This window comes from Gopherus flavomarginatus, chromosome 3 (genome assembly GCF_025201925.1).
Source record: "Gopherus flavomarginatus isolate rGopFla2 chromosome 3, rGopFla2.mat.asm, whole genome shotgun sequence".
In the NCBI taxonomy this organism is placed as follows: domain Eukaryota; kingdom Metazoa; phylum Chordata; order Testudines; family Testudinidae; genus Gopherus; species Gopherus flavomarginatus.
Window position 1 is genome coordinate 91,231,525 of NC_066619.1, and position 13,492 is coordinate 91,245,016.

At 40.9% G+C, this 13,492-nt stretch overlaps 1 protein-coding gene across 7 annotated transcripts in view; it reads left to right on the forward strand.

Moving 5' to 3' along the window:
* Window positions 1-13,492, forward strand: part of AGTPBP1 (ATP/GTP binding carboxypeptidase 1) — a 177,448-nt gene that overhangs the window by 33,210 nt on the left and 130,746 nt on the right. For 5 of the 7 annotated variants that reach the window (XM_050945606.1, XM_050945611.1, XM_050945609.1 and 2 more), the window contains exon 2: window positions 12,471-12,542. In XM_050945606.1, coding sequence (XP_050801563.1) covers window positions 12,511-12,542 — 32 coding nt within the window. In that variant the 5' untranslated portion in view covers window positions 12,471-12,510. Of the gene's footprint in view, window positions 1-11,876; window positions 12,094-12,467; window positions 12,543-13,492 lie in introns of those variants that run through there. The other 2 variants (XM_050945607.1, XM_050945610.1) reach the window with 2 other exon arrangements.

The window sequence follows — 13,492 nt, forward strand, 5'->3', positions numbered from 1 at the left end:
CCTTCTAATATTAAACAACTTCTTAAGGAAGGAATATTTTCAATGCGACTTGAAGGTGTCCATACTGTAAAGTGGGGAAAATATATTGATCACTCGGATTCACAGCCATGCATATTTAGAACATAAGAATGGCTATACTGGGTCAGACTGAAGGTCCTCCAGCCCAGTATCCTGTCTGCTGACAGTGGCCAATGCCAGGTGCCCTAGTGGGAGTGAACCTAACAGGTAATGATCAAGTGATCTCTCCCCTACCATCCATCTCCACTCTCTGACAAACAGAGGCTAGGGACACCGATCCTGGCTAATAGCCATGAATGGGCTTAACCTCCATGAATTATCTATTTTTAGCTGCACAAAACCTTACACTTCATTTATCTATGGCATGCATTCAAATATCTGAAAAATTATTAGGGAATGGTAGGTTCTGTGGATAAGAATGGAGCACACACTAAAATGTTTTATTGTGTTTAAAACAGGTTTAGAGGAAGATACACCATCTGTGGGGATGAGCTATCTTTATTTCTGCTGTTGACTGACTTTCATTCTTAAAGAATTTTCAGAAAAATTTTTTTTTAAATAACAATAGTGTTTGTATCAAAGATCTTAGAAACTATATTGGGCATGGGAAACATTCTAGAATAAGTGTAGCTACTTGCAATATTAATTATAACTACTTGTAAAACAAGGCATTACTGTAGAGTTAAGCACAACATAAAGTTTATCACAGTTGATCACTTGAAACATCGCTGAGAGTCCTGCAAATGTAATAACTGATTATGAAGAATTGATGATATTTCAGATCACTAAAAGTGTGAATTGAGCTGCATAAAGAAAGTAGATTGTTTGAATTTATGCCTTAGATGGAGACCTCTAGATATTATCAAATTTGAAATCTCCCTGAAGCACTTTGGAGTTTCAGGAGTGTTAGTAAATGAAGCAATATACGTTGAAGTTCAATCTAATCTAGAATAGAAAATAGCAAGTTTCCATTGGCTAGCACTTCTAGGCTTGTACAGTTATGTTGTAGAAATGGCCTCTTTCAGAAATGAATCAGTCCTTCAAAAAAACAAACCAACCCCCACTCTCCCCAAACGATTGGTAGTACAAATGACAATCTTTCTTAATCTGGAACTTGTCCACCAAATATATGAATGAAGAAGTGATAACTTTCTCCACTAAAAGATTTGAATGTATGCTTTAGATTATAACCCCTTCAGGATGGAGATTCTCTCTTCTGCGTTATAGTGCCAAACACAGTGGGGCCCCAATCCCAGTTGGAACTTCTGGGCACTAACATAATATAAATATTTTTACTACTAAAAAGAGGGACATTTTGTTGTGATCAAATGATCATTCACACCAATCTATAGTAACAAACTTCTGTCTTCCAAATTATGGGTGAAGATGCATGACCCTAACTACCCCAGTATTCACACCCTATGCACTACTGCAAGGGTTTTTGTACAAACTATGCCTTGTGAGATATCATTTGAGAACTAAGAACACGCTAGTTAATAACAGCATTGAGGAATATATGTGACAATGGTGCATGTGGAGTTATGAAAATCCTCCGATACTATGTTTTAAAGTCTGTATTTGAACAAAGTAAAAAGAAGTCTGCCCTGGTCTTGAATATGAATGGAGCAGAGTGACCATATAATTACAATTTACATATGCAGTATATAGAATCATCAAAGCTCACAAGGTGGTTGGGGGGTCTGCATGTTTGGATCATAAAGAATTGTGTATTTGCTTGTTTAACCAGCTTGGTCATCAGACAGAGACCATGAGGCTCTATTTACATAAAAGCTAAACATGACCGTCAAGCTGACAAGGGGAGGTGATAAGAGGATAACTGTCAGCAAGGGATGGAGACTGCACTCCCAGGAAGGCATCCTGTTTCTTGAAGCAGGGTCAATGAACTTTGAGAGATGTTTTTCAAAGGTTTACTGTACTATAAAGAGGGGCAGTGAACCCCTAAGATGACAAAGGTAACCCCCAACTTGTACATCTGTGGAAGGTCCTGATTGAGAGAGAATCAGCCATGCTGGTCTAAGAGTAATTAGTGAATAAAATCATCTTAAACAAAGACTGTGCCTTGCTAGATTAAGTTCCAGACTTGTAGATGCATGTTAGCACTTTTATTTGCTTGTAATTATATCTACCTGTTTTTCTTTTTCACTTGGCATCACTTAACCTGTGTCCTGTTGTTAATACTTGTTTTCTTTTAATCTAAACCAACCCAGTGCTGTGTTTGAATTGGAGTTTCCAGTTAATCTGGCAAGCTGCTGGGTATTGTCTCTTAAAGGAGCAAACAAACCTGATTATTTCTCTGAGTGGTCTGGGAGAGGGCTGGTTGCTTCAGGGCAGATGGTTTTTTGGAAATGCAGGATTCATGGTGTGTTTGGGGTCACTTGGCTGTTGTAACCAAAGCTGGTGGATATCAGTGTGTGTCTGTGGCTTAACAAGCAGGCTGTGGAGTCAGTTACTGAAACATGGCTGCTTATCGCACAGACACTTGGTGCATGCTTGTATGCTTTCTGGGAGCAGAGCATTTTACGGCATCCAGTTCTTCAGGGCAGGCAGTGACGCAACCTCTTGCTGGTCTGGATTGCACCTCTAAACGTGACAGGAGGGTATTGAGATAAGTGTACACCAAGTATCCTAGAGATTCTTGCTACATCTAGTAGGATTCTGATGTTATAAACTTAAGCCCTGATTCAGGAAAACACTTAAGCACATGCTTAAGTGCTTTCCTGGCTTGTGGTCTTTGGACCTGTTCCTGAAAACACTTACATGCATGTGTAACGTTGTCATGGTACAATTCCCCACTCTGAACCTTAGCGTCCAAAAGATGGGGTACCAGCATGAATTCCTCTAAGCTCAATTAGCAGCTTAGAACCTGTAGCGCTGCCACCAACCAGGAATTCCAGTGCCTGGTACACTCTGGTCCCCCCCCAAAACCTTGCCCGGGGACCCCCAAGACCCAGACCCTCTGGATCTCAACACAAGGAAACTAAACCCTTTCCCCCACCGTTTCCTCTCCCAGGCTTCCCCTCCCTGGGTTACCCTGGAAGATCACTGTGATTCAAACTCCTTGAATCTCAAAACAGAGAGGACAATTCACCTTCCTCCCTCCTTCTCTTTCCCCCTCCCAGACTCTTCCTGAGAGAAAGTAATCCTGGCACAGAGAGAAATCAGCCTCTCTCTCCCTCTTCCCTCCTTTCCCCCCACCAATTCCCTGGTGAATCCAGACCCAGTCCCCTGGGTTCTCACCAGAATAAAAAAAACAAACAATCAGGTTCTTAATCAAGCAACTTTTAATTAAAGAGAGAAAAACAGTAAAAATGATCTTGTAAATTTAAGATGGAATAGGTACAGGGTTTTTCAGCTATAGACACTGGGAATACTCTCCCAGCCTAAGTATACAAGTACAAATTAAAATCTTTTCAGCAAAATACCAATTTGAACTCCTTTCAGCCAAATGCACATTTGCAAATAAAGAAAAACATAAGCCTAACTTGCTTTATCTACCTCATACTCACTATTCTGGATCTATAAGAAACTGTATCAGGGAGATTGGAGAGAAACCTGGTTGCACATCTGATCCCTCTGAGCCCCCAGAGTGAACAACAACCAAAACCTAACAGCACACACAAAAACTTCCCTCCCTCAAGATTTGAAAGTATCCTGTCCTCTGATTGGTCCTCTGGTCAGGTGACAGCCAGGCTTACTGAACTTGTTAACCCTTTACAGTCAAAGAGATATAAAGTACTTCTGTGCTATTAACTTTTCTTATCTGTTTATGACAAACGTGTAAATCAAGTCTCTCTGGGAACAGGCCCTATGTTTGTAAAATCAAAGTCCTACTAGATGCTTTAGCAGGATGACATCCATAGGGCGTACAGTGAATGTAATAGTCTATTTATATACTATTTTTGTCTAACCAAACATTCCAAATGTCTTGAAAAATCTTGCTTCTTATCAGTGTATAAGCCATTCTTTCATGGATTTTTTGAAGTTTCCCAGTATCGCCAATGATGTACCACCAGGATCCTTTCTGTTTTCCATTGGTGTGATGCACAAGAAAAAAGAATATGCAGACATTCTTGTCTGTGAGGAGCAACAACATCTATAGGAAGGATATGCAAGAGTGCTACCATTGGTTCTAGTGGAGGATTTTAATTCTGTTCTAATTGTTCACAAATTCTTTTTCTGTATTTTTGTAGTTTTATACATACACACTATGGAATAAAAGTTGGCATCCTTCCATATTTAGTCTCTATTCATCTGTGTAATCATTTGAGTAGAACAAAATCATGAAATAATATATTTTAAATGTTGTATCTGTTGCTATATCTTGTTTTAAGTACAAGAATTTTTAATCCCTGTAAATGTTTAAGAAGCTTCTTGCTCAACAATCTGTTAAATCATATCCTCAAACAAAAGAATTGTCTGTTTTGTGGTTAGGTTCATATATCCATTTTTTTGTCCATTACATCAATAATGGCATTACAGTAGAACCGTGGTTCTCAAGCTATTTATCATTGTGGGCCGCATATGAAGCCCACAAAGTGTTAACTGGGTCACAGGTTGAGAACCTATCCTCAGTGCCCTCCACCCAAAGACCCCTCCACAGAGTAGGGCCAGGAGCAGAGAGCTGGATGTGGGGCAGGGCCCCCGGACTCTGCTGCATGGGGACCCCAAGCCCTGCTGCGGGGGGCTTGGTGATAGCCAGCTGCTCAGACAACGAGCCCCGCTGTGGGGGGCCAGCCAGCTGCCTGGACCCCACCTCTGCGGAGCCTGCCGTTTGGCAGTGCAGCTGGGAGCCTGGAGCCCACAGCCTTTAGCACATAGCTGAGGTGGATCACAGCTGTGTACTAATTGGGCTGCATGCAGCCCATGGGTTGAGAACCGGTGCAGTAGAACCTCAGTTACAAACTGACCAGTCAACCACACATTTGGAACTGGAGGTATGCAATCTGGCAGCAACAGAGATTAACAAAAAAGCAAATACAGTACCGTACTATGGTAAACCTAAACTACTAAAGAAAAGAAAGGGAAAGCAGCATTTTTCTTCTGCATACTAAAGTTTCAAAGCTGTATTAAGTCAGTGTTCAGCTGTAAACTATTGAGAGAACAACCATAACGTTTTGAGTTTCAAACAACCTCCATTGCCAAGGTGTTCATAACTCTGAGGGTCTACTGTATAAGCATCAGCTTAAAAAAAGACAGAGGCTCCAATCCTGAAAATAATTAAGCACCTGAGTAACTTTACTCACCTGTGTTGTGTGGGACTACTTATGTGAGTTATGTTAAGCACTTGCTTAAGGCTTTGCAGGCTTGGGATCATGAGGGGTCATTGCATCATGAGGATTTCACATATTCTCTTAATGTACTCAGTTCAGAGAAAGTGATCTGATGTTAGCTTGATCCATAATGATTTGTCTTAGGAAGACAAAGCTTGGTGTTCATGTTTCTGAACAAATTGAAAATTTAATTAAAAATCTATAACATCTTTCAGATTTTTGAAATCTGAATTATTTGGGTGGTGGTGGGAATCTGTCAAGTGCTTGGTGTAGGGTAGCTCTTAATACTACTACTACTACTCTAATTATTATTTATTTTTTGGTCAGTCTGATTAAGTTCTGGCAAAACTGTCTTATGTGTCCATAAGCAGAGTCAGAATGACATCTGGTGGTGAGTTGTGGAAAAGGACTTCAGGGGCTGATCTTATTTGCATGGGCACACCCACCCCACCTACCATGAAGGAACTGCTTGCCCAAATGGTCACTTTGGCTTCTGTGGGACCCCCAGTCTCTTTGTTATTGGGACAGGAGTAATAAAGAATTGTTATTCTGGTTATGGAATCAAGGACAGTAGAACTGTACTTGGCATTTTATGACAGTGGGGCTCACCCTCAACTATGTGGCACTCTCTAGGCAAGGGACATGGGTTCCAAAGCTCAGTGAACTGAGGCTGGGGACAGGTATGCGTACCTGGCAATGTGGGCCCCTTTCAGGGCCCTAAATACCACTTTGACCCCTCCTCTCTCCACTGTGTAATAACAGAGCTAATTTTGATTCCTTTAGGAGTCTTGTTACATGCTGTAGAGCTCATATCACTGATTTCTAGGTTGAAACATTAGACCTACTTTGAGCAAGTGGTTCTGAGTGTGCCAGCACTTGTGGCCCTCCTACTAACAGCTGAAATCACTAAAGAGCTAAAGTTACAAAAAAGCTGAAATTACTGAGAGCTGGGGAGGGGCGGGCGGATGGCTGAAGACATTGGTGAGGGGTCAGTAGGATGGCTGGCAGAGAGGAGCAGCTGGCGGTGAAGACTGTAGCAGAACCCTGTGGATAGGCGTGGCAGTCAAGCGGTTGATCTGAGCAGTGGAGCATTTAAGCTGCCCTCCCATGCCTCCCCCCACTTCCACCCAGGCTGGGAGGTAAGCTCTGCAGATGAACTTCTGAAATCTGGGGGCTGCACTGACCAAGGACAAACTGTGGGTGGGGGTGACTGTTGGATTGCTGACTTAAGACCCTGAGGGGAAAAGGACACTGCCAGACTTACTTGGGGGTGGGTCATTTGCTCATGGTTTGTGTTATGAATCCTGTTTGATGTTTCCCCAATATAAAGCTGCAATGTTTCCCTCCTTTATTAAAAGGCTTTTTGTTATACTCCGGCTCTGTGAGAGGAGAAGTATTGCCTCTTAGAGGTGTCCAGGGGGGTGGTATGTAATTGTCCCAGGTCACTGGATGGGGGCTCGAGCCGGTTTTGCATTCCGTTATTGAAACAGAGCCCCTAGATACTGAACTCAGCCCTTGTTGCTGCCAACTCTGATAGGCAGAACAGTTACATGTAGGCTTGTCAAAATAAGATTTTTATTTTTCACTTGAGCATCTAGGAGCGTTACCTCAAGTGGCCAATCTGGCACTGTTTTGCTTGTGACATTGGCCAGCTGGCAGACAATTGACAGGCTATTGGTGCATGCAGTATCCACATATTAACATGTACTGAAGTGCTTTACAAGTGGACCCAACTACAGAGCTAAACTAACTAGGATCACAAGATATCAATTTGTTTAATTCTGAAGCCCACAGAAGCACTTTGGTGCAGTTCAAGTGTCTGAATGCTCTAGGTCAAGAGAAAAATAAAGTCAGGAAGAGGGGGGGAAAAGTAGGAGAAGACAGTAAAAGAGATGAGGAAAGAAAAGAATGGGCCTGTTAATGTTAGCAACCCACATAACTAGAGAATTGTGTGCAAAGTGTACTGATGGATTATCAAAATCTCTTTAGTAGTCTGCTAGACCATGCAGTGAACCTGCTAGACCATGCAGTGAACCTGTATTTAAACCCTTAAAACAAACTAAAGAAATAATCCTCTGATCCTACCGACTTGCCCCACGCTAAGATATTCCTTTACTGCTGGCAGTCAGACAGCATTACCTACAGCTTTCTTAAAGAGATGTCAATTTGAAATTTAGTGAATTAAAATAAAAATTTAGAAGTATTTTCAGATAATATATCTGCCCCATTTCCACTCAGAACAGGTATAATATCTACAGGAATTTAAAAATAAGGTGTGTGAGGTTTTGTTTAGTCATATTTTTAATTACTAGATTTCTAGCTGACATTTCATATAGTCCAATATGCATGAAGTAATAATCCTCTATAGGCTCAAAGGTTACCAGTTACAGAAAAAGAGTCCAACATTAGGACTACCAACAACCCAACAGACCAAACCTGCATACAGCTACACCAGACCCTCACTAGAACGTGGGATTTGGAATCCATGCATGGAGGCCGCGTTAAAATTAATTTAAATGAAATTTGGGATCCATGGCCGCGACTGCATTATATGCAAATTTGCACTATATAGACGCATGTTCTAGCAAGGGTCCGTTGCATATATATTTTTTTAAATTCCCAAATAAAAATGTTTCTTTAAGCTGGAGTTGCAGTTTTATGTACATAAAAACAGCCTAAATCCAGGAGATTCAAAGTTAAACTTCTCATTCAAAGTGGATTTAAATATATAAAGAGAACACAAACAGTCTGCAACCTTGTCCATCCACAACGTAAGCTTTATATGCGTACGAGATTGGTATCACAGTTATCTTTTCATTCAGGCTCTTATACTGGTGCTCAGTTGTAGTATGACCTGACATTTTAAGCCTTGGCTATTTTTCCAATTCAACCAGAAACATCTAAACACCAGAGTTCATGAGATTTAAATTTATGGTTAAACTACGTCAGTGATTTATGTAGCAGAGCATACATATCCTATATGCATATATATAAATTGGGTTTATGAGGTTTCCAGCCACAGGCAGCCCTAATTACTGTGCACAGAAACAGATTAAAATGGTTACAAGAGTACCACAGCATTAAATGAGAAAAGAATATTAGAAAGAGAAGAAGTTAGTTGGTCTTTGGTTGATATGCATGATGTGTTAATACCTTGCATTTATGTAGCAGCTTCTGTCTGAAGCTCTCAATATGCTTTATGTATTTCAGTTAATATAACCTCACAGCACATCTGTAAAACATCTTGACCTTCTATTTTTCCACATGTGAAATGGGAATAAGCAACTTCCCTGTATGAACTCAGTGTTGGAATAATGTGACTCCATACCACTCACTCAATCCATTAAGTAATCTGCACTGTACCCAGGCATGCAACCTAAAAACCAAGGCCAGAAAGGTTTGCATTGAGGAATTCTACGCATGTACTACACCCACCCCTCTGTCTCTAGCCATGAATCCTGAGAGGAACCAGTCAAACACTCAACTAGCACAAATCTAGAGTAGGTGAGACAGATGAGCCACATTATGTTATTTTGGAAGTTGTACATGCAGTTATTTGTATTTTAAGAGAACCTAGAGACCTTAACCAAGATCAGAGGGCCATTGTGACAGACTAGTGCAGGAGTCAGCAACCTTTCAGAAGTGGAGTGCTGAGTCTTCATTTTTTCACTCCAATTTAAGGTTTCGCGTGCCAGTAATACATTTTAACGTTTTTAGAAGGTCTCTTTCTATGTCTATATTACATAACTAAACTATTGTTGTCTGTAAAGTAAATAAGGTTTTTAAAATGTTTAAGAAGCTTCATTTAAAGTTAAACTAAAATGCAGAGCCCCCCGGACCAGTGGCCTTTGGCACACGTGCCATAGGTTGTCTACTCTTGGACTAGTGCTTGAAGGGTTTCCCTTGACACCCATCTGCCCAATGAGTAAGCCCATTACCTTGGGTGAGAAGGTACCTATAACGCAGGGGTGGGCAAACATTTTGGCCCGAGGGCCACATCTGGGAATTGAAATTGTATGGTGGCCATGCATGCTCACTCAATTGAGATTGGGGTGTGGGAGGGTTCTAGCTGGGGGTGCAGGCCCTGGGGTGGGGCCAAAAATGAGTTCAGGGTGCAGGAGGGGGCTCTGCACTGGGGCAGGAGGTTGGGGTGCTGGAAGGGGTACAGGCTCTGGCTGTTGGGGTGGGCTCTGGAGTGGAGCTGTGGATGAGAGGTTTAGGGTGCAGGAGGGTGCTCTGGGCTGGGATCGAGGAGGGTTGGAGGGCGGGAAGGGGATCACGGCTAGAGTGGGGGTTGGGGTCGGGGAGAGGCTCGGGTGCAGGCTTACCTCGAGTGGCTCCCGGAAGCAGCAGCAGTTTTCTTCTCTGACTCCTACAGGGAGTCTCAGCCAGGAGGCTCTGCACGCTGCATTATCTGCAGGCATCACCCCTGCAGTTCTCATTAGAGCGCTGTAGGGGGCCATTGGAGTGCGTAGGAGCCGAAGCAGGGCCATGCCACGGCTTCCAGGAGCCGTGTTGAGTGGGGCCATGCCATGGCTTCCAGAACCATGTGGTGCAGCCCCTGACCCTGTGCTCCAGCTGGAGTGCTGGAGCTGGGTAAACCCCAGATCCTGCTCCCTAGTGGGAGTTTGCAGCTCAGCTTAAAACAGCTTGCAGGCTGAATCTGTTCTGTAGTTTGCCCATCCCTGCTATAGCGCCATGTTCCTGGAAAACATTTCTCCCTACCAAAATCAAGTCAATTCCGACTTTCCTGCATCCCCAATCCCCACTCCCATCTCATCTCTCTTAGCATGGTTCTTTTCACTTTCACATGCACCAGCACACAAGTTTCAAGACTCCTTAGCAAGCCTATAACTCATTCAGTTGTATTCTCAATCGTTATTGCCAAAAGAAGCAGGAGAGGGGAAAGAAAATTTAAGTACCATGACCAGACAGTGAGTATATTGTCCAGGAATTGGGTTTCTCCCTGGTACCTGGCTGAAAAACTCCTCTATTTTGTACTTCTTTTAAAACTAGAGAGTCAACTTAGAAGATACCTATTTGTTGAAAAAGGGTACTGTATAGTAGAAATTTCATTTGCTCTGAATAGTGGTTATGTTCAAACAGTAAACAACCAGCTGAAGAAATAAGATGTGGATATATCCTGCTTGTGTGAAAGCTTACAGCTTGCACTTTTCCATGCTTGCTTATGTGATCTATACTCTTGTAACAGTGACGGAACAGGGTGCAGGGGATGAAAAAAATCTGTGTCTTTAAAAATCACTTTAATCTAACCTGAGATCACAAACACTAAAAAGTTGTAATCATAATTGTATGGTTATTACATGATTTCACTACAGGTAAGGTTGTTTGGGTGCCTTAACTGTTTTTTTCTTTCTTTAAGATGTTGGGATTTCTTATGTGTAACCTTAACTCTAAATTCCCTAGATTTGTACAGCTTGGTTTAAAGATAAAGAAATAAAAATTGGAGATGTTATTTAATACAAGTTAATGAAACATTTTCTGCCTTGTAATATGATCTAACAGGTTATTGGAAATATGCTTCTTGAAAATTTATGAGTTTTTTTTTATTGCCGTCTTCTAACGCCTGTTTATTGTGTATTCTTCTACTGTAAGATGAGTGTTCTCTCAGACAACTACCATAAAAGAACAATCTATGGTAACTTAATCATATCTTCTCCCTCCAGTTAGATCTCTGGCCTGGTTTGAATAATCCGAACTTTATAACCTTGTAGATAAGGTATTTTGTGTAGTAGACCCAGTTGTAGTCCTTGTAACCAATTCTTCCCTCACCTCCTCCTTTTTATGGAAGGAAGTAGAGAAATTCTACATTTGAACATTGGCTGAACAAACTGGCCAGCCACCTGTTAGCCAGGCACACAGTTGGTGCTTCTTGTGAGAACCCATTGGTTGCTAGGAAAGGAAATTGCTTCAGGTAAGTGGAAGGGAGCTGCTGTTATGCCTCACTGTTCATATTGGTCTTGGCTTATAAGTGTCTGAAAAGTTTGGAGTTGCTTCTGCTGTTGGTTTGGGGGTCTCCCTTTCTTCATTCGGCATCAGCATCCTACTTGCACATGAAGCATCCTATTCCTTCTCTGTTTAAATTTTTGATAGTTCCTCCTTGCTTTCCCCCACCTTAAGCCTCATACAGATCACTATATACCTCTTCTGCTGTTCTTCATCAGCTAGCTGCATAACAAAATGGAAGTTTTGTTACTGCTTGTTATCTTCAAGTGGCAGTGATAATAACAAGATCTTGTAAACTTGAGGGCTAGTAAGCAGCAGAGAGAGTTTCTCACCCACAAATGGCAAGAGGATAAGTGCCTTTGTTTTCGAACATATTGTTTGAGTTTTTCTTGTACTTCAGTGCTTTATAACAAACACATGGCCTCTCAAAGAAATCTTCTTTGTATTATAGGGGGTCTCGTTCACATTTTATCTCGGATAGGATCATGGAGATTCAGTTTTTGGTCCTGTAAACTGCAACCTTAATTGCTTAGAGGCACCATATAAGACTGAGAGAGACTCCGAGGACACTGTGTACTTAAAAGGATAGGAAAATTAAGCTATTAGCATGCTGTGGTTTCTGTCCAAGAAATATTTTCAGGTCCCACTTAAATAAGAATACCAAACACTTTGTTTCTGACTGTGCATCTAGGTTTCTAGTCTCAAAATTAAGAACATGAAGTGGCTGTCAAGAAAAGGAGGTATAGTGTGGCATCACAAATTTTTTTCAAGAAATTGGGAAAACTTACATGCTTGGCTCCAGGAGATGCCTAAGCAGGTAGCTTTCTTCTCTGGACATATTGTGCAAGTTGTTCATGATACATGCATTATGATAAAATTACTGATTTTTCAATCTCTTATCAAAGTCTGTATTTCCTGAGATTAGCATGATTAAACTATAATTTAGCACTTTACTGCATGCTTACTATATTTTCAGTATTCTATTACTTTTGCTCCATTCCTTAGGCCCTATATGTTGAATTGGGAATGGAATTACCTGTTTTCTTCAGTGTAGCAAGTACTCTTTATGAAATCACTTGTATTTAAAACTTTCAGTGCGGAGATTCTGAGCACTATACTATGGTGGTAGCACTTCGTTGTACAGCAAGACAATACATTGCTACTAAGTCTTAATTTTTTAAATGTGTTTTACAGGTTATCTGAGATGGTGAATTGAAGAACTAAGTTTTCCAGGATGAACAAAGTAAAAACAACATCTGAGAAAAGGTAAATGCAGCAGTATATAGACTTCTTGAAGTTCAACCTAGTTTCTTTTCCATTACGGATCTTGAGAATTTTACATTTGAAGGAAGCAAATACATTTTAAAAAAAAGAAAGGCCAAAAAATACAAAACCAATTATGTGGGTCCATGGGGCTCCAGTAGTAATCAAAAATTACTGTAACCTCTTCATATAAAAATGTTTTTAATTAAATGAATTATTTTCTTTTAAATAGTAACTGATTTTAAATTATTTTCTCTCTCGTATTTATCAGCATAGTGAAAAGGATAATAGATGCTTACACCTTCCTAAGTGCATTTTTGTCATATTTGAATTAGACTTACTATATGAATAAACACTTTCAAAATTGCATTTAATTTCTTTGAAAGAAGTAGTAATAAATTACCACAACACTAAATATTTTGGAAGAAGGTCGTATGCAAAAATGCACATGAAACTGCGTGCTTACCTTTATCCATGCAGTTATCCGAACTGCGCATGCAGAAATGATCATTTGGACACCTGTTACTTGAAATGCAACCATAGTAATTAACCTTGCAAATACTGTATAGGAAAACATTGCCTGCCTGTATTTGAGCACATCTCTGGGATTCCATATCAGAATTTGTCTTGAGTAGCAATCCTTCAAAGCATTGCATAACTACTAATATGAACAGAAACACCAGCTTCTGTGGGGCCATACGCATGTATAGAGAGAGGTGCTCAAGACTGTCTATATTCTGAACAGAGGGGGTGATTCCCCTGTTCATGTACATATGTTTGCATCGCTCTTATCAAGCTAGCGCAAGTATAAATATCAGTGTAGCTGTATTTACACTGGTAGTGGCAGTAGAGGCACAGCTTAGCTGTACAAAGTACCTACGTACTGATTTCCAGCAGGTTTGTACTTTGTACAGCTAAGCCATGTCTCTTCTGCTGCTACTTTTGGATCTAGG